The sequence below is a fragment of the Aulonocara stuartgranti genome (assembly GCF_965226115.1).
Source record: "Aulonocara stuartgranti genome assembly, chromosome: 19".
In the NCBI taxonomy this organism is placed as follows: Eukaryota; Metazoa; Chordata; class Actinopteri; order Cichliformes; family Cichlidae; genus Aulonocara; species Aulonocara stuartgranti.
The window spans coordinates 20,408,086-20,431,159 of NC_138955.1; the positions used below are offsets into that span (position 1 = coordinate 20,408,086).

The window sequence follows — 23,074 nt, forward strand, 5'->3', positions numbered from 1 at the left end:
TAAAGAAATCATTAAATGCCCCAAAATTACCATGAAATTCATGCTAACGAGTGCATTCAAACTTCTGACCACAACTACAGATGCTGGGCAAACACATGTAAGCAGCATGTGCTTAGATGGGCTAGTTCATAGTAAGCAGAGATACAAAGACTGAAATTCTGAGCTGATGCTACTTTTTTAAATGGAAGTTTAGCTGATTATTTATTTGTTTTTGCATTCATTTATTCATTTTTTGTCACTTTCCTCCTGCGGTGACAGAAAAACAAAGAACTCTTTATTATTTAAAAAAAAACTGAACTCTTTATCACATTATTGAACATTCAGCCTGCACAACACTGATGCTACAATGTGGCTTGTAAACGTGGACGGGCTATGAGCCCCACTGATAAACTGTTGCATTAGTAATAAAAAAGTGATATTTGTATAATCTGTAAGTAGGTCGTAGCTGCTTTTAAGGCCAACTATAGTTTGACTTTTATCGTGACTCCACATGAAATGACATTGTTGAGATATCTGTTGGTAACCCTTCTCTCACTGCCAGGGGGGTAACATCACTGATCTTAGTTGTTTAGCAGAATCCCCAAAATCCACCACACACTGATGACAAGTTTGCTTCAGTGTTTAGTCAAAAACAACAATTCTTCAACAATTTCATCTCACATAATTGCACAGAAACAATCTGAGCCACAGCTGTGACTAAAGTGCTTTTATTTCATGAATCTAGTCCAACATCTTTTCATTAAATATTAATGACTTTACTAACAGAACAAAAGTCTCCTTTAATGGGCACAGCTAAAGTCAAGTTTGTAGAGCTTCACAGACGCTAATGGATGAGCGCTGATGTGTGACATCCAGCACACTGACAGATGAATACTGTGCTTTCAAACATCCCTTGCATTTTTAATCCGAGAGCTAACGTGTTTTCGAGCATCGCCATTATTCAGTGCACTATCTCGGCAGTTTCTCCTCATAGACTGCACAATGCCGAGTGAAACAGGAACCGGCTGCAGCGAGGAGACAAGCTCTCCTCCTTCACTCTCTTATTGAGATCAATAGGTTTTCGCAGTTCTCTGTGCTCACTGTGCACTGTTGCAGTATAAAGAGAATCCATCAAAAGCAGCTAGGTGCATTACACAGCTTCCAGCCCATGTCCACATTGATTCTGAAACTCCCAGGAGGGCAATGCCTGAATGCGACCGCAGTCTGCAGTTCAGTGAAAGCACGGCCAATTATTTCCGATCCGAATTTTCAAACAGGTGGAGAACATTTTAGTCAAACGTGTCTGTAATTCTGAGCGCTATCTGTTTGGTTTACTCTGTACATTTCCTCCAGAGCATTCCTGCTCTTTATAACCCAATTATGAAATTGTTTATAGGTGTCAGCCTCAGTCCAGAATAAGGTGAGCAACTGTCCAACATCCGATGCCAGTTGGAGCCATTAGCCCGCTCCTGAGTGGATTACGACCATTTTGTTGGTGACCCTCTGTGCTAGAATACTGGTGGGTCACTACTGGGCCATTATAAACTCCCAACCTGCCACAACTAGCCACTTGTCCAATTTGGCAGAGCGACAAGGACGGCTTTTTGGCTATGAGAATGTGGACTGCAAGGTCTGGCTGACCTCTAACTGACGAAACACTAAACTTTCTTACATCCTCCTTTGGAGAATCCCTCTGTTGCCTACCTTGTACCATCTCCACATCTGATAAATCTCAAGTATACTGGCTCAATTTAATAGCCGGTCAATGACGACAGTATAACCTTGTGCAATCCATAAGGCACAGCGCGCATTCTCAACCACGCTCAGTGTCTCGCCGAGTCTCAGCTCCGCTCTCTCTGGTACATTTTTTTGGTGTTAACACGAATGAAAACACCACGTCTAGACTCGTCCATCCATATCTGACAGCGAGACAAACGGTGGACACTGCAGGGGGAATGGCACAATATTTGGACGCACAGGAACTGTTTACGGGTCCTTGACCCTCTAATACCAGATTAGGTTAATGAGTGTGTGCACCAGGAATGGTTTTCCACCAGGGTTAATCCCCACGGAGGGCACAGACTTATCCTGCAGAAATCACCACTTTACCTTGCTTACCCGCCACCTGCGGTGTCTCATCAAAGTGTATTTGTGCAATTGTTGTTTACACGGCCCACGCTTTGATAACAGATCCACTTTCTTCTGATAAAAGAGCCGTTTTCAAGCCACAAAAGCATCCTCTGCTTTACCACTCTGACCGAATCCTCAGAGAATTTAAAGTCCTCAGAATAGACGCACCGGTTTCGACTCAGCCCCAAAGCCAACCTATGTCTTCGACTGCTCTCTTTCGATTGACAGCCAATGCAGAATACACCAAAAGATGCCAAGGCTTGTTGATGGATGGCACCTGCTCCTCCTCAGAGGAAATCAATTGAAGTCATGGGCAAGGATGGGCTGCTCAAGCACTTACACATGGCTTTCTGCCTGGGAAAAGATGGAAAGGAGGTCAGAGAGAGAGAGATGCCAACCATCTGTGTACAGAGGAGCGCTGCCAAGCATCACTCTCTTTTTACCTCAGTACTCGAAAAGACACACAATGCCTCCAAATTAGTCATGCTAGCTCATTCAAGCCACATTCAGCCACAGTTTCTGGGAAGTTCCAGCACCAGTTACGTACTCATCCCATCATTCATGCTGTTTAGTGCCCTCTCTGTGCATTAAACAGCCTAGTTATTAGTGAATAAGTGAACCAATCCAGTAGAATGTGAACTATTGTTACTGAACTCCATATCTCTATGATACTGTTTCTTATTTCACGCCAACACATAGGTTCAGTCAGATATCCACAGCAGCATGTCTTCAGAGAGCACATGGGCCGCATTGGTGCAATGGGCCGGCATAGCTACAATCTTAGACATGACCGAGCGTAGTTACCGGAACTCAACCTATGGTGCCGGCCAAACTATCACCACAGACTAATTTGAGGGAACTTTGTCGCCAACGAACGAGGGAGGTGGGATCCCCTGGCAGGCACCGGCCCGGCGAGTCGCATCCAGGACGGGGATCCTGTGTGCCACTGCACTGGCATCAGTGTGCGTGCCGATCCACTGCAGGACACGGGAAGAGGGCCGATGGTAGAGGGCCAACTGCTTGGAGCTGTAGCCACACATCCCGATCCCAACGGCTCCCAGCAGCATAGCCATACCAGGCACGGTCTTCTCCGCCGGAGGCGTCACGGCCACATTATGGTAGGCCTGCGTCTGAAAGAAAAGTAACGAATGCGATAAGCGAGGCACAACATGCACACCTCAGCTCCAGCTGGTGCTCCCAGCAATCCTGGAGAAATTAAAACCCCATCTTTTCTCATTTACTAAATTGTGGCCCGTCTCTTTTGACAAACAAAAAGCTCATCAATTTTGCGACATGGACAATTTCCTCCGTGGGCCCTTGACAATTATAAAGCACGTGGAGGAGCAAATAATAGAAACTTAACTTCATAGTTTCTAATGGAGCTGTGTCCCAGGCAGTTAAGAAGCCATTCCTGCAGCTCGCTCAACCAGTTCCCATTTCCACTTACAATGCAATGGACTGTCGCAGGCTTTCTCTATTGTTTGTGATAAACGCTACTACTATTGAGCTAAAATATAAGCCGTTCTACAATTACTGGAACAGCAGCCTGGAAATATTGTGGTCTGTGCGTATATAATAAGATAGCACTGTGTTTCATCATCTTGTCACAACCGAATCTGTTGAGACAATGCACAGAAAAATGGCTGCACAATAGCAGCACGAGGCTTAGCGAAGCAAGTGTGCTGTATGATTTGTAACTGTCAATAAAACTCTGCACGTACCCATGAAAACAGCACCTTGCAAACATTTCATCAGCAGTTTCTCCCCTGCCTCCCTCTGGAGTGGTTCAGCAGAGACAGAGCATGCTAACCCCTGTATGAATCCCAGACTAAAGCACTACTTTTTATTTTAAAGGTCTTGCATTTGTCAGTAAAACTTAAAATCTAAGAAAAGAAAAACTTATTTTCTTAAATATTCACCTGAAACCTTTAGAACCTACCAAAGGCTCACACTCACCTGCAGCAGCCTGATGTAGCCAGGAGTGAGTCTTGGGAGCCTGAAAAACATCTGAGCTTCCCACGCTGGTCTTCCTGCTAAATCAGATGAATTAAAGGCCAGATGACTCTTGGCAGTCTCTATCTAAAGCTCCTCTCCCTGGACTCCCAGGACGGGAAACCCACTGAGATAGAGGGTTCGTCCGGGTGTTCGCACACCTAAGCTCAGCTGTCTGAGGTAGGACAGTCTGGTCAGCCTTTATAACGTCTCCTTCCTGACTTTACATAATAGGACAGCTGCAGGTGGTGAGCCTAAGGGGATTACATGAGCTGGCACACAGGGACAAAGAAGTCAGACTACACAGAAGGAAGGGTGGACGTGTAGGGAAAGGTGATCCTCGCTTCTTCTTTTGCCAAAGAATACAAACTGAGCGAAATCATATTTAAATATGTGCGATTGTTTTGCATATTTCTGCACCTCAATCAAACTATAAACATAATCAAGGTTTTTATAAAATGTATAGAGTGTAGTGATATGTGTCTGAATTATATGCAGAATATGTATGGATAATTTCAGAGTTGTTTCCAGTTTGATGCCAAAACAAAGTCAAAAATGATGAATAAGAACTTGTTGATTATGTAGGCACATTAGCATCAGGTGTAAAGGACTTCTGACTTCAGCATTTCCTTTAAAAGGCCCACACTGAAGAGGTGAAGTCATTTACAGTCCAGAGCCCATTTAAATCTGCCAACTTAGTTGATTTGAATGTTTTTTGTGTGTTGATGTTGAAAGTGGCCTCTCTAGCTGTGTCAGCAACTTTCTTTAAGCTTTAATATCCTTCCTGGCTTCGGGGTCCCGGGTGCAGAGCGAGGTCTTATAATGAGGTAGCTGTGCTGATAACGTCGCTCTCGGTGGATGGGAGGAATTCTCTCCGGTGAGAGTTACCAACAATGACCTTCTTCCCATCTCTAGTAACAGGAACCAATTGTGCCTCCTGACTCACGCATCCGCGAATAATCTCAAACTCTGGCAATAATACTGCAAAGTCATGATGTCATGGAAACTTGTGATGCCCACTGGGCTTTAAGCACAGAGACAATATACCACTTAAAATGCTATGTGAGAAAATGTCAAATCACAAACTGATATTCTATTGAATATTTAGAGTTTAGAGACATTTCCCAGGAAACCTCAAATATGAATGTCAGGATGGGGTTAAACCAGGACTGCTAACTGAAAATAAAGACAAGATGATAGTTTATTATACTTTTAATGAAATTTGCAGATTGTCTTGGTGGAGTTTGATAAACTCAGCCATCTGCTCCTTTCTATCTAAAATATATCAGGACACTGGAGTAAATTCTCGACCATCTCACATTTCTGTTTAATCAGTTTTCTGTTTGACGTTTATTCAGATGTGTAAAAACTATAACTTTAATCTCACCAAACTGATTTACTCAGGAACAATTAAAACACTGGAAAAAGCCAAACAATAACTTTTTAAAGTTATCTAAGTGACTTATATGTCATGTTTAACCTGAGTAGCGAAAGACTGCGGGGGGTCTGAAAACGATGTCCGGTGTTCTCACCATCTCTAGTGAGCCTCGACCTCCCTGTCAGCTATCGAGCTAGTGGGTAGCAGACGTCTCCAAAAACGTCGGAGCACTTTTGCAAATATGTGATGTCTTGATAAATTGAGCAGATATTTGAAGTTTACAGCAACATTCGCACCTGAAAATATCTTAAAAGTTTATTTTGTGACCCAGAAAGAGTAATAAGAGTAATATTAAAACTAAGTAGCTGCCGCCATTGGAATTGGCTGAATTCTGGGAAAGGTTGGGCCACGAAGGATACACCCGACCCATCCTTCAAATCTGGGGAAAAGGAGGATGCAGACTGGAGCAACTACGGATCAAACTACCAACCTTCTGATTAGCAGATGTCCTGCTCTTCCCATTTTCTTCACATCAGCTGCATTTATGAATATTATTAAGGTTAGCTCTGCTTTGATGACTACAACACAAATGTTACCTCAGTCTTGTTTTGAGTAGCTACACACGCAACCTTCACAAAAACTCCCTTAAAAGGTCTGCAACTGGTTCACGGGCCACTTTTGAGAGGATAGCCAAATGGTAAGCCTCGCTGTCTCGAATCCAGGGATATCTCTCAATTCTTTAGAAGTTTAAACTTTTCTGTGGATGTGTGGAAAAAGTAACCTGCTTTCAGAAGTGCAGGAAATCCTTGCGGATTATCAAAGATGTTAGGATTTATACTGAGCTGAACTTAAAAACAATCCACCTTACAGTCTTTGAGATGTTTGGGTCTGGACTGCAATCCTTGGAGCCATTAAGCATGGCTGAAGAAATGCACTAATCTCTGAATGATCACTGTTATATTATCTTAAGCATGTGTGCCCTTATTCTCTCCTCTGGCTAATGTCTGCATAATGAGCCCATGAGCTCCCATCGGATGCAGCACCTGGTGCATCCATCCATGAATGGAGGCCACAGATGGCAGCCCTCGTGCTAATTGTTCAGTCATACACGCATACACTCAGGGTGTGTATTACAGTGTATGATATAACCTGTCGGTGTCTACTGGTGCATTCCCGGTTTGGAGCAATTGTTCCTCTAAAGCCGGAACATGGCAGACAGCTCTCCCTCATGCCATCAAAAAGTCACTGTCCAGCTGAGATAAATCTTTGTCCTTTTCCTGAACTCGTCCCTTGGCATTGCATGATGGGTTTAAAATAGGCTACCTGAGCTGCAGACAGGTATTGTGATGCAGAAGGTTAAGCTACCTCCCTAGGTGGTACTGGTTTAAAAGGTCCATCAACAACAATGTGCTGGCATATTTAGCATATAGTTAGATAAAGGAGAGTAGCTTTGGGGATTATGTAATGGCACTAATTACTGTCCCTTATCATTCACCAGCATAATGAATATATGCATACACCCCATTAGTAGAACTGCCCTGAAGACCATCATTTCAGTGTAGTCATCCAGAAGTGCAAATATGAAGAGGCGCACGGCACAGCTGAGCAGTAATGGATTGGTGGGGAGTGTACTGGAGATAATTGAGGAGCTATTAGGTTAACGGGCTGGGTTTAAATGTCGTAACATCTGCAAACAATACTGATGCTCGAGGTAGAACTGACATTTGCTCTTCTGGCAATTAGGGGGTAAGATGTGATGGGGGTTTGTCAGGCTAACACCAATAAAATGTTTCCTTTATTTAAAATGCATACAGAAACGCTAAACAAGCGTAGGAAAGTAAAAGTTTGGTCGATAAAGACAACTTTGGCCTTACTAACGATGGGCGGAAGGATTTGTCTGGCTCAGGATTAACCGGCTTTGTTTTCCTCTTGCAAACGGAGGAGACGGGGTGTAAGAATAGACTGGGCACAGAACCAAAACTGACATATTTAGAATTTAATAAAACATTTCATGCATTGAAAGCAAGTCCATCATTTACAAACGCTGTGTATGAGCAAAAAGAAAATTCTTGGTAGAAATGATTCTTCAGTAGTGTCTCTGCGTCTGTTCGACTGGCAGTCTCATGGGTGTGTTGGAGAAAGCACGAGTCTTCTTGTCTCCCTGCATGGGAAGAATGTCTGTGATCCAGTATTGGAAGAGTGTAACGACTGCCGTGGTTTCCTCTACAAACACAAGGAGACAGAGCGAAACATTTCAGTTACTGCTGACAACACAAAACCACAGGAACACTCAGTATTTTCACAAAAGAGATTCACTTGCTGGTGTATTTTTGGCATAATGCATCAAAATCTGCTTCCTTCCCCCCGCATGTACGTATCCAAACCCCTAACAAGACAAATTCTTTCCTTTTACTCGCTACTGTTAGAAGAATATATTTAGCCTTTGCAGAAAGCAAAATGGACAATACAAAAGGCGGAGCAGTCAATCCAATGTCATTTGTGAGAAACTCCAGGGTGCAGCAAAATATGCTTAAGGGAAATCTGCTTTAGAGCTGCTCCTGCAGCCAATTGATTGCCACTACAAGGGTAGACAGAGTGAGGAGAGCTTTAGTGAATTCACCTGAGGGGCTTTAAAAGCACGCATGCACATGGATTAGCTCCTGCAAGTCACTGAATGTAGGTTACTTTAAAATACCAAATGCTCCCTGAACAAGGTGGATGTTATTAAGAAGTTTAATTATTTTAAATTTCCATACTGTGGGGACTGATAAATGTGAAGCGAGATGCAGCAGAAAGGCTGGGGCCTTTGCCTCCAACACTCAGATAAGCTGAGTGGAATTGACCCATAGCTGCCGAATCAAACGTGCGACAAAAACTCGTCTGCGCCGACACGATCTGCTGGCACGCCGGAATTAAAAACGGCAGCAAATAAAAAACAGTGAACTGAAGCATGACTCATTATGAGAGAGCTGGGAGTACGGGGGGGTTAGAAAAGCTTTCAGGCAGCTGTGGAGCAGCTGTATGGAGAGGGGACGGCAGGATCTATGGTGGACTCTAGCAAACTGGTTTTTACACAGCGTCGTCAGGGTTACGGGAAGGGGCAGACAAGCGTCACTCTGTGGCCGCCGACATGGCATTGGCCTGAATCCCCTGGCTCGTCTCTCAGTCTCATTCTCACATGCCTGCACTTGTGCGCGTGACAGCAGAAAAGTCCCTGCTGATCCTATTATGCAGCCAGCGGCAGATGAAACCGCGTCGGGGGATGTAGGAGCTATTTTGACTGTTGAGAGTGTTGAGGCGAGTTAAAACATGTTCGTTACTCACGGTCAGCTCGAGTAAGTCAGGGGCAGGTACGCACAGGTGAAGGCTGAATGAGACAAGTCAGGGCAGGTAACCGGCAAACAATCCTAATCGGCGTTTGCCCCCTAACACTGGGAGGCGAGCGTTAACCTGCTGGGACGGGCCCGACGAAGCGCTCGGGGCAGGTTCCAGCAAGAAGAGCCTACTGTAGGCGTGGATGCATGAACCAGCGAGACACAACAATAAACACAGGCCTGTCATTCAAAGGAAAAAAGCTCTTTATTTGTGAATTTTTACTGACCTGCAGACATGCAGGAGGAGTTGCTGCAGAGCTCCTTCAGAGCTTTTTCTAGCTTTTCTGTATCCGTTTGCTGAACACGTGTCTTGAGACTGTACAGCTGCTTCAGGACTGAGTTAGGTTTGCTTCCGCTGTCTATGGCGCCCAGAAGGCCGTCCACTGTAGCAGACAGGTCAGGGATCGTGGAAGCATGAGACGAGGCTGAGGAGGGACAAGTGGTCTGTTAAAAAGAAGCCTTCAACATCAAATTAAGCATTTTATAAAACATCAAAAGGACCAATAAATGCCTATTTCTTTAATGTGACTCATGCACTGACCAAATATAAAGAAGACTCTTCAACTTTATTTACATTAAAAAATAACTTACTAGTTTCTCTCATTTTTAGTGCTTTTCTAACACGTATGGAAGGCTTTCATTTTCACTGAAAACATGTTCATTTCTCAGTAATGGGCATTTAACAATGCAGTGTAGGGTTTTTTGCACATTAGCATCCAAAATATATCCAAATAAACAAAACATTAGAAACTAAAATCACCGTGAGCATTAGGAATGCCTACAAGGTGTAATACTGAGAACATGAGCTTCATCCAAGAAGGCAAGTACAAGTGGTCCCTACTTACAATCTGACAAATACATTTCCATCGTTGTCCTGAGGAAGTCTGACACCTCAGCTGCTCTCCTCTCGTCTTCCTCCTCCTCCTCCTCTCCATCTTTTTGATACGTGAACTCCAGCGCAGCGGCCCGAGGCATCAGACCCATGGAGAGCAGCTTCTGTTTGTGCCGTTTCTTCTTCAGCTTTCGCTTCTTGTTCCTGCTAATTCGCTCGGCCCCCTCATCCCCCGCCGTCTGATTCTGACCTGTGCCGGACTCGCTCCCTAGAGTTGCCTCGTCATTCCCAGAGTCTTGACAAACGGTTGCTTTCTTCTTCCTTTTCCTCCTCCTCCTCCGTTGTTCCTCTGCCTCTTGCTCTTCATCCAGCACTTTGTCGCTCTCGTGGTTGTTCCCCTCTATAAGCAACAACAGATTAAACTCTTCATTAGTTTTAAAAACAGTCTTTAACTGATTCACGATCCCGTGATCCGGACAGATCGGATTTTAAAAGGTCAGATTGTGTTCACATTGTTAAAGTATGAATCGTGTATCCACCTGCACTCTGGGCCTAATGGCTAAAACAGGAGGTGGGCATCGTCCATTATGGTGAAAGCTGGGAGACGGCTGCTTTCCTTTCAGCCAATCACTGCACAATCTAATTCCACTAATTAGATGTTCCCTCTTTTTCACTGATTGCAGTTCAATCAGCAAAATCATCTGGTGTGGCCTCTGATTGAAAAGACACGGTCAAATCTGCAAGTGCGAACATCGCTCGTTCTGAGCCCGGCAATTTGAGATGTTCCATTAAATAAAAGGGAACATTTAACAGAACAGTGCTCAGGTGATGCACGAGCTTTTACAGTGAAAGAACATTAACACATTCCTCCCACCTTATGGAAATCATCCTTTAGTTTAGCAGCTTCATTGGGCTTTCCATTTTTCAGCTTTTCTCTTTTGCAATTATCACATTGCTAAAATCTCTCTGCTGTCACATTACCGAATGACTAAACCTCAAAAGAGAACCCGTCCACAAACAGCAGTCTTGGATCTTCTCTAGCTTGCCACATCTCCCCTTTCCTTAAAAAACCCACGAAGCACAGAGAGGTCAAAGAAACGAGCTCGCGCTGACTTCTCAGCGACCCGTTTGTGAGCAGTGGACTGGAGCCAGAACACAAAGCAGCAGAAGTGACAGTGGCAGTGCAGAACTGACCGACATAGTGCAAGGAAAACACAAACCAAGGAAGCTACTGCTCATATCAGACATGCAAATACTCCATTTATCCATTTTTTTACATTTAGAAACATTTTAAATTATTGTCAAAGGAACTGAGAACCTTCACAGACATTTTAAATTATTATTTTGTGACAGATTGAAATGATAGACTACTTCAAGTCATTATGTTTTTTGTTATATAAATATATTTAAAAGCCAGCCAACTGCAGCCATGAGCGAGACAGATGAAGTCAGGCCGGCTCGGACGCCGCCCAGATCAACAAGGTCTGCATCAGGTGTTGAGGAACCAGGGCTCCCTGACGAGAAGTGAGCTACTGGAACAAGAAGGCATCGGTGGGCAAGATACAAAAACAGGGTGTTGTTGGGATGCTACTACGCAAGTAACCCCAGCGGAAGAGGTTACATGAATAGGATGCGGAGCACTAGGTGCGGTGACTCCCAAGCTCGGCGAGCAGCTCCAGCAGATCCCAGAAACAACATCGGACATCTCTGTCAAGAAGAGCACAGTCCTAGAAACAGCCAAGATACGGCGCAGGACCCTCAAGCTCCCAGGCCTCTGGTAGAGCAGCGGCCCCAAACCTTTTTTGCGCCACGGAGCGGTTTAATGTCACACAATATTTTCACGGACCGGCCTTTAAGGTGTCGCAGATAAATACAACTAAATAAAATGAAATGCGCCAACAACATTGAGAGTAACATCCTCCTCTCTGCCCCTTAATGCTCTCTGGTCGCTATGGTAACGCGTAAATATTTCTTTCAAAATAAGACACACAACTACGCAGCCCGGTACCAAACAACTCAAGGACCAGCCCGGGGGTTGGGGACCACTGTGGTAGAGGACCCAAGCTTGGAGGCACACTGCTCTGTCTGTGAGCATAGCAGCCCCACCCATGTGCTGTTCAAACCTCTGTTTGTGACAGTCAACCAATCAGAAAGTGACTGGCTTAAGAAGAAGATTTAAATGCACCTTAGAACACACATGCATCAACACTACAATGAGCGGGTGGAGGGAGGTTTGGAGTCTTCTCTCACCCCCGTTCTCTGCGACCTGCTGGAGCGGGGGGGCTAGGAGGAGGAGGAGTTGGCCGTCCGACTGCGGTCTGGAGTGTTGGGCCTCCCTGCTGCTGCGGAGTCGGGGCGGTCTGCCTCCCCCCACCGCAGGGAAAAGGGTAACACCACCTGGGTCTGGGTGCAGTTCCCCCTCCAGGGGCAAGGGTACCTAGACCCGGTTTGTAGAGTACGCTTGGGGAGTGTGATCGTGTGTACAGCGTCTCTTTATGTCTGTCTCCACGTTGGTTGAGTGTGGAGTAAGTGCATATGAGAGCATGAGGGGGGGAATGGATGTTTGTGTCTGTGTGTGCCTGTATGTCTGTGTCTATATGTCAGGTTGGGTGTCAGACGCCACCTCTCTGGGGACACCTCAGGCCCTCCAAGGTTTGGAGGCCTATCTCCCCCCACCACCACTTCTCCTGCCAGTGGCGGACTCCCTCAGACATCGGGGCGTTGGTGGTTCTTTGTGTCCGGGGATGGGCGTCCAGGTACACACCGGCTCACTCCTTGGCGGCCGCTTATCGGGGCCTGGAGCCTGGGGCTCGCTCGGGCCACTTCGGAGGTGGGGTGCCCCCGGCCTCTCGGCCTGGGGCTCGGTCACTCAGGCACGGCTGGCTGCCGGCGGAGCTCACGGGCGCGTCACTGCAACTCCCCCTGGCTTCTGCTCCGCGGCTGCTGAGTGAGCCCTCATCTGGGACTCTCCTCAGCTCTTTCTGGGACAGTGGCGCGGCTGCCCCTCTGTTGGTCTTCCTTGGTCTCTTGTGTTCTGGGGGCCTCTGGATGTCTGGAGTTTTGATCTCCTCCATACCTGCTTCATGCCCTGGAGGACGGGGCTGTGGCCCCCCCACACCCTCTAGCAGATCATTACATGAAGGAACCTTTTAAAAAAACAAGAATTTGATGCAATTAAAAGAAAAAAAACAGGTTACGATAAACTTTCCTTTTGATTGTTCAGAAACAAGATTTTCTCGAGGATCCAAAGAAAACCCAAAATCAGATGAACTAAAATAGATGTCCGTTTCTCAAAACATGTAGAAATACGGTTCTACATTTTGCAGCTAACGTGAATGTGAAGAGAGATCTGTTCATTCAAGACTAGGACAGCTTTTCTCTTTCTACACCACATCAACTACATCAACTCTCCTCTTTGTAAAATATTACACTGAAGCCTTTATGAACCTCCGCAGAACCCAAACTCTAGTTGACCTTAAACAGCTCTCTGGGTTGCAGTTCCCTTGAAGGCTCGCTACCCACTAAATCGAAAATGTGTTCAATTAGGAACTGCTACACTTACGAGTGCAATTAATCAAACTTAACCTTGTCAGTCATTCCAGCGGCCACCCTCAGACGATGGTCTGTGTAAGCCAGCAAATCACTTTTTTCACTGAGGTAAAGCAGAAGCTCTTCAGCTAAACGACGGTCTGAGTTACAGAAGATGATGAGTGTAACGAGCCGGCGCTTTTATTACAGCCTCATGACTTTGGTACTTCATGACAATAGAGAGAGGAGATAAAACAAACAGTCTTTAAATGATCCATATCAAATGCAGAGCATGTGACTCATCCTTGAATACCGCTGCCAGACAGCTCGATTCATCGCAGGTCAAGAAGATTTTAGCTCGGCATAAATCAGCTCACAACTCAGCCTCCAACATGTTATTAATAATAGTTAAATATCTCCTTTATAAATTATGCAAGTTTGCCCCGACAAGCACATTTAATCGGCCTATCGGAGTGAAAACAGAGCCACCCAGGCTCACTCACCATCTGCACAAGTTCTCCTCAGTTAAAGAACACGACTGATTTTCACTGTCTGTTTCCCCAACAACAGTGGCAGAGACAATCAGAAAGAGTAACTTTATTACTACAGAGCGCCAACCTGGAGGAGGCCCATGAGATAAATCTCTCCTAGCTTTATGGTGCACAGCGCCAAGTCCATAAATGTAAGATTATAGGTGACGTACCAGCTGGTTCCTCCACGCTATTTATGCTTTTTAGCTGCTGTAGTGAGACCGATTCCTCTGAATGTATATCATAGTCTGCAGGAGGAGGAAGGACCGTGTACATCCGCCTGCCTGGTTTGGCTGCGCTCTGTCTCTTCACTGCATCTCCTGAGACACATAAGGCAAATAATGTAAGGCACTGAAACACAAAGGAGGGAGGAACGTGTTAGTAATTATCATGACTTTACCCGAGGCCGTGTCCTCTCCAGGAGCTTTGCTTTTCAGATGTTTCTTTTTGCCTAGAGCTTCTACAATATGTGGTGGGCTCTGTTCCGTCACCACTTCTTGGATGGCAGGGTAAAGCTTCTGGAGAACTTTTGACTGGAATACTGAGTGACACAAAGACAAGCTGTGTTAACTACGCATATTCAGGCTACATGTGATCTAGTCCATGTGGGAATGAAGCATGAAAACAGGATGTAACCCGCTGACTTTGAAAACTGAAACAGGTGATGTTCATGCTGTTTGTGACTGCAATAACACAGCCTAACAATGAACACTGTGTTTACAAACTTATTGTGATGCCAAACAGTTAAGATAAACTTAGAGTACACTGCCAGTCTTTAGTTTTAGTCTTTGTCATTTTCCTAAACCATCAAAACAAGAAGGAAATGTCAGTGAGTACATTTATTCAGAACATAGAGGACTGAGATGTCCACACGATCGTGACCACATAAAAACTAATAAAAGCTGATCAAATATGAATCACCAAAAAACAAAACCTCCTGTCTTCTCGGGTACGTCTACCAAAGTCAAGGAGTGATTTTAGGGCTTGACAGAGGAGCACGTGCTTTTGTTTACAACACAGAAACCAACGCGAGATTTAGCTAGCTACGTTATTTGGGTACTTTAGCGAGCTAAAGAGTTACGAGCTCTGTGTGTGTTTTTGTATGAGATGAGTCATTTCTGGCGGTGCTTACCTTCTTTCCTATGTGCCATATTCAAACATCCACCACAGTCGAAGCAAAGAAAACATGAATTCCAACTCTGCACTCAGCTAGGAAGTTACTATGCTATCAAGCTAGCTGAGTTAGCTAGCAAGTATGCTACAGCAGCTTTTTAAATGAGCTAGCTTGACGCGCACGTCCCGCTCAACTTAAAGATCAGAGATATTCATCTGTCAGTATCATCGCCACAGAGCTCCAGCTTCTTCAGCAAAGCCCACTAACCCAGAGTAATGCGCAAAACTGCTGAACCGCGCACTTCACCGGCTACCACACGCGCACTGTGACGACCAAGAGACTCCGCTTCCTTTTGCGCCAACTTCTATTCAAAATCCGGCCAATTTAAAATGCACGCAGTCCTCACAAACAAACACTCTCTGTATATACTTAATGATATGTATTTACGGGATTACTCGAATCTATTCTTCACATCGGCAGACGAATCAACCTCGTTTATAGTGTAATATTCATTAGCCTTGCGTATTTCAAGGAAAAAGACTCAAGAAGGTCTGGATTTGTAGAGCGAACTTAAAAATGACTCCAGCTAAAATGATTATTATAAAACCATTATTAATTATCTGAGCAGGTGTATCATACTAACAGAGCAACATACGGTTTTTTTTAATGTCCACTTTTATTCTTTCCAAGGGGCTACAGCGCCCCCTGCGTTTGAAAGCTGTAATAACAGCGGCTTGGGCGTGCGCACACCAAGCCAGCTGTAGGACGGGGTGCAGGCGAGATGAGAATACTAAACAGGCGCCTCATGGCTCAGCATCAGCACCGGGCTGAGTTCAGATTTGCGCACCCATCAAACTTGGCTTGGGACCTCAGCATGTGAACGGGCTTTGCAGGAGGAGGATCCACCTAGAATGTCAGCTCTGAAAAAGGTATTTCCTCCCTGTCTCTCTCTTTTCTTAATCTTTCAGCACACATTGAAGTCATGAAATGTGACAATGTGCAGCATTCAAACGTGGCATACAGTCATCTTACAGTAAATGGGAAAATGTATGCAGTGATGACAAATAGGTGTGTGTGTGTGAGCAGTTCAGTAGCAAGGTTTTCTTAGAAGTGTGGGACTTTTAAGCGGCTGGCTTTCTTTCTTCTTCTTATTTTTAAAGTATATTAAGTGTCACAGTGCTGGTTTGCTTAATCATGACCACTGATTACAGTTGCCCAAGTATAATATGATTTCTGCATGCTTTGCATGTGGAATCTGATCACTGCTCCTCTGCTATAGCTCTCGCATGTCATTCCACTTGCATTTATCCCTGAGGAGGCTTGCACGAAGAGCACTTCAGGCAAGAAAAGCTTAGGATAACTTCTCAAAGAGATATTGTGTCAGGTTTGATCTCAGCCAGACTCCTCCTTTTGTGCACTGTCACGTAGTACTGTATGTGCCATGCTGACTGCCATCTCTGTGGGTGGATGAGCTTCACTGACTGTGTCTGACAGAGCCAAAGCCCGACACTGGCAACCCTGAATGATAGTGAAGCTCCAAAAAGCTTGCAAAAAACGAGCCAATGGATGAGTTTACTCTGTAGTAAATTATGCTGATTTAGGTAAACATGTTGCATAATTCCTTGCAGTGAACAACACACTGAATAGCACATAAACACCTCCTGCAAGCCCTCTTAATGAACAAGTAGTAAGATTTGCAGGCTGCTCGTGGTGTAGCAGTCATCCTCTAACAGCGCTGGCCATGCTGAAAAAAGAACTTGCTAACTGCATGTTTGTGCAAAAAAAGAAGCTTGTCATCACTCTCGGTGTACATTGACAAATGATGTTGTTTAAGACTCAGTGCAGCCGCAAGTATTGACGTCTTAGCTCTGACAGATTCCACTGACTGAGCAGCACAAAAAGAAGGAAAGTTGTATAGGACGCCCGCTTCGACACTGCTGCTGAATCCATAGCAAATGCAGACTACTCAGCACGCGCTGTGAGTGACAAAGTGCTGGCTGCCAGCGCTCACATAGTCAGACATCATAATCACAGAGGTGCTAAAAATAGGGGACCATGTTCATTGGAATGCTTCAGAAGCTCAATGGAGTCACTGCTGTTCGCACAAGTGGCTAAAAGTTTTACCAGGATACTCTTCGATGCTGCGCTCCTGTCCTGCTCAATAATACAAAAGCACTTATTTTTAGACAGTATCAGAATCAGAATCAGAATCAGAAACTTTATTGTCATTGTCATGAGAACAACGAAATTAAGAATGGTCCCCGATCATTGCATCATCCCTAGCAATATCAAAATATAAATAAAACAATAAAATTCAATAAATAAAATAGATAGAATACTTAAAATACTAATAAGATATAACAGTAAAACATTCACATACATTCCCACACACATGCTTCAGACCGTGCATAGATTAACACAAGAGTGGCGTGATGGACATTTTTTTGTAGTATTCAGATGTGTTATTGCAGTTGGATAACAGCTGTGTTTGAGTCTATTAGTCCTTGCTCTGATTGCCCTGTACCGTCTGCCTGAGGGCAACAGTTCGAACAGGGAGTGGCCAGGATGTGAGCGGTCAGCTAGTCTTCCTTCAGTGACACAGCTTCTTGGGTGAGACACTGATGTGTAAGATAAAGAGCTGAAGGTCTGTGCATTGCATAGTATAGCAGGCCATATGTGGAAAATGTGATTTTTGAATGTTTTATGTGGGGTCTTTGCAAACCGCCCCGTGTTCTCTCATTGAAAATAGCAAGCGGTGTGACACCAAACTAACTGCATGAAATGCAAGTGTCAGTATCTGTTTGTGTGCAGATTTGCATGTGGATCGCAGTATCTAACCATAACCATAATTCGTCTGTCCTACCTGTCCATCCTGGCTGGTGGCAGATGAGAAATGTAAGGTCGCCACTGTAAGGCCTGGAGTGAAAAATGACATGTCACTTCCCCACCTTTTACCCCATTCACACCGCCACCTCTGCTTTCCCCGGCGACAATTCAGCCCTTCAATGAGAGCTCGATGATTCACTGAGAAATCTTTACTCATCCTAACAGGCAATTTCTTCACTTAAAAAGGAGGGTGCCTAATTAAAATCCACTGCCTGCATTTTTAAAAAAAGTAATTGGAAACTGATACTGTTTTCCTCCCAGAAGCACTTTGAAAATTGAAGGTCGCTTTTTCTTGTTTTTCTTGCATGCACAAGCGTGCACCCGCTTCTGCGCCCACACAAAAGAGTGGCTCGTGTGGACTTTGGCTCCTTGGCAGTGACACGATAAGGCTCTCATAATCTATTTGAAGATGCAGCACAAACTTCAGACGTTGCATTTCTGCATGCAGTGATGTCATTTTGGTGAACGCAGAGGCAGAAGAGCAGCGATGAATGTAGACCAGTGTGACTGAAAGTAAACGTTGAAACATTCAGGAGGTTCTTTTCTTATTCATCCGCTCTCTATGACGGATGTGTTTCCGCTTCCCCCTGCATGTCCCAGCATTTTCTCTCACTTTAAGACTTTCTCTTACCAGCCCGTGCACACAAATCCAACTTCTTTCCATGTGTTTGCCTCAGTTTTTATACCTCAGATCATTTTGTGAATGAACCTGTAATAGTTTTGGCTTGAGTAGAGGGATGCAGAGTGAGTGCAGGGGATGGATGAGACGCTGCTTTATGAATATAAAACATGAGGCATGAGATCCAAGTGTGTGTGTGTGTTTGTGTGTGTGAGTCCTTTGTGTCTGGGGATATCTGTGCATACCTGCAAAGCAGCCGCAGTCATTTAATCACCTTTGTGCTGTGGTGGGATAACGCGTACAGACGGGCGTCCCTGAATTCTCCCAGTGCTACTGTACCGATGCGTAGCCCTCAGGCATGGCGAGCCGGTGTCCTGAGTGACCTTTTCTCTCTAGCGGTAAATAGAAATAGTTTGATATCAGCACTGATGACGATTTCTAAAGGTTGTCCTTTGAGAGTTTGCCGAGCAGAGAGTCGAGCGGCTGTGTCTCTTGTCAGCTGTGCGCCTTTGAAACTCTTTGACTAGAGACAAAGGTAAATCATCTCATGCTCTAAATGGAATTATAAATATGTCCTCAAAGACCTCTTGTGTTAACACTCTGTCATAATATAAAATCTCACAGTAATGCAAGAGCATCACACCATCCCATTTCAACTGGTCTCGCCTGTGGAGTGTGGAACCATTACAGCTGGCCAAAGCTCTTTACAACCAAATCTTTATCGGGCCTTTTTTCACCGAGCAGTGAACTTGAATATATCAGCTGCAAAAAAAGCACCCGACCTTAATGAAGGACAATCAAGGCAGAGCGAGTTTTAACTGGGACAAAGTTTAAGGATTTTGATTAAGAGCCAGAAAAAGTTTCGTGTGGTGAAGCTGTTAGGATATGTTTCTAAACCCGGGCTGCTCAGATTTTCTTTTTAAGTTGCTTTGCTGCAAATACTCCAAACGCAGGTCTGCAGACAGAGCGAGACAGAGGAGCAGTGAATGCTGTAGGCTATTCATGTTAGGATGCCTGGGTCGTTGACCCAGGGTTTTGAGTTTATTGTATTATTTATCATTTCTATTCTTTGGTTTCTTCGTTAGAGTTATGTCTTATGGTTCCATCTTGGGACCCCTTCTGTTTAACATCTACATGCTCCCACTGGCACAGATTATAAACAACAACAAAATAAACTATCACAGCTATGCAGATGACACACAAATATATATCACAATGTCACCAGGAGACCGAGGCCCTGTACAGGCTCTTGGTAAATGCATTGAGGAAATCAATGACTGGTTGTGCCACAATTTTCTCCAGCTAAACAAAAACAAAACTGAGGTAATAGTCTTTGGCGCCAAAGAAAAACGATTACAGGTCACCAGAGAACTTCAATCTATACATCTAAAAACCACAAACCAGGCGAGAAATTTGGGTGTAGTGATGGATGCAGACCTAAACTTAGAAAAACACATTAAGACAATAACAAAGTCAGCTTACTATCACCTCAAGAATATATCAAGGATAAAAGATCTGATGTCTCAACAGGACCTGGAAAAACTAGTCCATGCATTCATCTTTAGTAGGCTTGATTACTGTAACAACATCTTTACAGGTCTACCTAAAAAATCAGTCAGACAACTACAGCTCATTCAGAACTCTGCTGCTCGAGTCCTCACTAAGACCAAAAAAGTGGACCACATCAGTCCAGCTCTGAGGTCCTTACACTGGCTGCCTGTCCGTCAGAGGATAGACTTTAAAGTTCTGATGCTGGCCTATAAAGCTCTGAATGGTTTAGGACCAAAATACATCAATGACCTCCTGACCCAGTATGAACCATCCAGATCCCTCAGGTCATCTGGATCCGGTCTTTTATCAGTTCCCAGAGTCAGAACCAGACACGGAGAAGCTGCATTCAGCTTTTATGCTCCTTATATCTGGAACAAACTCCCAGAAAGCCTCAGATCAGCTGAAACACTCAGTTTATTTAAATCCAGGTTGAAGACTCACCTGTTCTCAGCTGCATTTGAATAAAGCACCAAATCCACACTTTAAGCTTAAATTTCAAAACTTACATTTAACTACTGATTTTATCTCTGATTTTATCTGTTTTGATTTTATATACTGTTGTTTGTTTGTTTGTTTATTAATTAGTTAGTTAGTTTATTTGCTTGTTTTAATCAATTTTAAATCATGCTTTTTATTTGTTCTTGTTTCTAATGTCTCTGTAAAGCACTTTGAATCACCTTGTTGTTGAATTGTGCTATACAAATAAACTTGCCTTGCCTTGCCTTATGTCTCTGTGTTATCCTTAGTTGCTATATCCCCGTGTCCAGTCAGTGTCTGTCTGCCCTGGTCCCATGTCTTTGTTCCCTCTGTTGAAGTGCCTGCATGTGAGTCTGGCTGTATCCCAATTCAGGGTCTGCAGCCTTAAAGTACGCAGGCTCAACGATCCTCAAGGGCCGCGTACTCAAAGACCGCTAAGGCCGGAAGTGCGAGGCTTGTGAAATGGGACGGTCTAGTCTCCATTGCGCTGCCCAGGTTGCCTAGCAACCATGATACTAACAGCTGGAAACGTGTCATACAGCTTTGTTTGACAGAAATGAAGGAGAAAATCTTTTGTTCATTTGTTTGTTTGTTTCTACATGATCTTTGATCATTCTCTGTAAGATTAAGCTCAGCTATTGAACGGCGTATATTTTAAAGTAAAGGCTCTAAAACCAAGTTCGTACAAACGTCACTAATGTCACATAACTTTGCCGACATGTGGCCAACAGCAATGTTTTAATGGTCTTCGTTATTACACATTTGCACATAAATAAGTGACATAATATTCAGTACTTACTTAAAGTTTACTCTTCGGGCGCCCCTCATCCGCCGTTTTTTTTCAGCAAATTTATCCACACCCATCGCCGCGCTATGCATTCTGGGATATGTTGGGCTACGAAGTCTACACTGCCACAGCCTTAAAATTCAGGGAAATGAAGGACGCATTTCAGGGCCGCATTTCGAGCAGCCTTTGAATTGGGACAGCCTTCGGCGCGCCGCTGTGACGTAATCGGCCTTGAAATGCGTACTTTAAGGCTGCAGACCCTGAATTGGGATACAGCCTCTGTGTCTTTAGTTCAGTCTGTGTTATGTTTCCTGTTTTATTTTGAAGGTCCATGTCTAATGTTAATGTATCTGGTTTTGCTTCCCCTTGTCTCGTTAGGCCTGATTTGCCCCAGCTGTGTTTCCCTCCTGTTACCCATTCCCTGCTTGCTCCCTCTGTGTATTTAAGCCCTGTGTTTCTCTGTGTCTGTGTTGTGATCTACCGTTTATCTAGCTGTGTGTTCTGTCAGTATTCTGGTGTAAGTTTATTTTGATATTTCCAGTTATGTTACTTTTTAGTTTAGCATTAAAGCTGTTTTGAGTTCAAGTTCTCCCTCCGAGTGTCTGCACCTTGGGTCCTATTCCTGCCTGCACACAGCAACACCTGACAATTCATGCCGTGATTACTGTGCATCGTGTTGTTTTCACCTCTGGAGAGTTGTTCTCCAGGTGCTCGGTGCTTAAATGATAACTTAATGCTAAGAAAAGTTTAGTCTGATGTTTACAGTGAAATTTATAGTGTAAAGTAAAAGAAACATCTCATGTAAGTTAAGCTGGATTTAAAGTAAGCAGAAGCAAAGCTATAATCTTTTTTTGTCAGACTAGTTTTATGATATTTCGGATGGCGTCTTTCTGTCGGGCTTTCTGACACGCACAGGCTGACTCTGTGCTTTTCCATCAGAAGTCTTTGCCATACATCTGCTCTTGTATACCGACTTATTTACATTTCACGTACAAGTATCAAAGCCTGTTTTATATATCTATATAAAGCTTTGTCCTTCATCTGACCCTGCAAACACATCCCTGCAGTTGGTGCCTGTTTTTCTGGCCCCGCCTTTTACTTTTCATTTACATGTTTTCCTCTCTGGTGCCACTAACTTCACCCTGAAGAAGCAAAGTGAAGGTCGCTTTGCTGTAACAGTGCTTTATTGTTAATTTAGCTGAAATATCTGAGTGTATGATATGATTCATGTGATATCTACTGATGTGATCACAGGGAGCTTTTAACTATAACATTTACAGTTTATACCATATCAGGCTTGTGTGGATAGAAGTGACTAAGTAACCTGCTGAATACATGAATTAACATAACGTGGACATGGCCATTTGTTAGGTGGTTGCTAGGCAACATGATGATGTCATGCTTAATTCAAAGGTCATTTTAGCTTGTTGGAAGGTGATTGTTGGACACATGCAGAGGAGGGTTGGTGGAGATATTAAACATGGAGCTGCAAGACAGGTGGAGAAGAGGAAGTCCTCGGAGAAGATTCATGGATGTGTTGATGGAGGACATGCAGAGTGTTGGTGTGCCAGAGATAGTGTGAGATGGAAGCAGGTGATCCACTGTGGCGACCCCTTAAGGGAGCAGCTGAAGAGGGAGGTGGCTGTTAGGCATAATGATGATGTAATAATGTCTGCTATAGATAAGAACCGTCAGAGGCAGACGATGCACCTGTGTGCCCAGTTTGGTAGCTCAGCTCCTGATGGTGTAGGACGAGTTTGTGGGCAAACAAGCAGAGATATTCTGAACTGTGGTAAATCCTGTCTTAAACATATAATAACAACAAATAGATAATAATAATAGTAGTAGTAATAAATAGATATATTATTATAATATAATAAGAATTATTACTAGCTCA

General features: G+C 44.1%; 3 protein-coding genes across 14 annotated transcripts in view; 1 reads left to right on the plus strand and 2 right to left on the minus strand.

The window, feature by feature from the left end:
- The window catches only part of dlgap2a (discs, large homolog-associated protein 2a), a 341,537-nt gene that overhangs the window by 119,146 nt on the left and 199,317 nt on the right, over nucleotides 1-23,074 (plus strand). For 2 of the 11 annotated variants that reach the window (XM_082517188.1, XM_082517194.1), the window contains exon 1: nucleotides 15,623-15,786. The exons of 3 other annotated variants lie outside the window; for them this stretch is intronic. In XM_082517188.1, the coding sequence (XP_082373314.1) occupies nucleotides 15,769-15,786 (18 nt within the window). In that variant the 5' untranslated portion in view covers nucleotides 15,623-15,768. Of the gene's footprint in view, nucleotides 1-15,606; nucleotides 15,787-21,655; nucleotides 21,695-21,943; nucleotides 21,979-23,074 lie in introns of those variants that run through there. 6 more of the 11 variants (XM_082517190.1, XM_082517192.1, XM_082517193.1 and 3 more) reach the window with 5 other exon arrangements.
- On the minus strand, nucleotides 692-4,288 carry LOC309695073 (uncharacterized protein). Its single transcript, XM_082515482.1, has 2 exons — nucleotides 4,066-4,288; nucleotides 692-3,239 (listed from the first exon to the last, which is right to left on the minus strand). Exons 1-2 carry the CDS (start codon nucleotides 4,114-4,116, stop codon nucleotides 2,955-2,957), a joined length of 336 nt encoding a protein of 111 aa, XP_082371608.1. The 5' UTR covers nucleotides 4,117-4,288; the 3' UTR covers nucleotides 692-2,954.
- Nucleotides 7,461-15,494, minus strand: erich1 (glutamate rich 1). 2 transcript variants are annotated; one of them, XM_082517205.1, is made up of 6 exons: nucleotides 14,876-15,494; nucleotides 14,144-14,284; nucleotides 13,917-14,063; nucleotides 9,699-10,085; nucleotides 9,081-9,278; nucleotides 7,461-7,702 (listed from the first exon to the last, which is right to left on the minus strand). In XM_082517205.1, exons 1-6 carry the CDS (start codon nucleotides 14,892-14,894, stop codon nucleotides 7,566-7,568), a joined length of 1,029 nt encoding a protein of 342 aa, XP_082373331.1. In that variant the 5' UTR covers nucleotides 14,895-15,494; the 3' UTR covers nucleotides 7,461-7,565. The 2 variants fall into 2 exon arrangements, with proteins under 2 accessions (XP_082373331.1, XP_082373332.1); XM_082517206.1 differs by lacking the exon at nucleotides 14,876-15,494 and adding an exon at nucleotides 14,665-14,720.

Bases quoted from the DNA above. Each gene is read 5' to 3' on its own strand.
- LOC309695073 (XM_082515482.1), bottom strand. From the start codon at position 4,116: ATGTTTTTCAGGCTCCCAAGACTCACTCCTGGCTACATCAGGCTGCTG. The intron at 3,240-4,065 runs GTGAGTGTGAGC...CTTTTCTTTCAG, and splicing joins GCTACATCAGGCTGCTGCAG to ACGCAGGCCTACCATAATGT.
- erich1 (XM_082517205.1), bottom strand. The intron at 9,279-9,698 runs GTAAGTAGGGAC...GTCCCTCCTCAG, and splicing joins GGAAATGTATTTGTCAGATT to CCTCGTCTCATGCTTCCACG. The intron at 7,703-9,080 runs GTCAGTAAAAAT...TTGTGTTTGTAG, and splicing joins CTCCTCCTGCATGTCTGCAG to AGGAAACCACGGCAGTCGTT.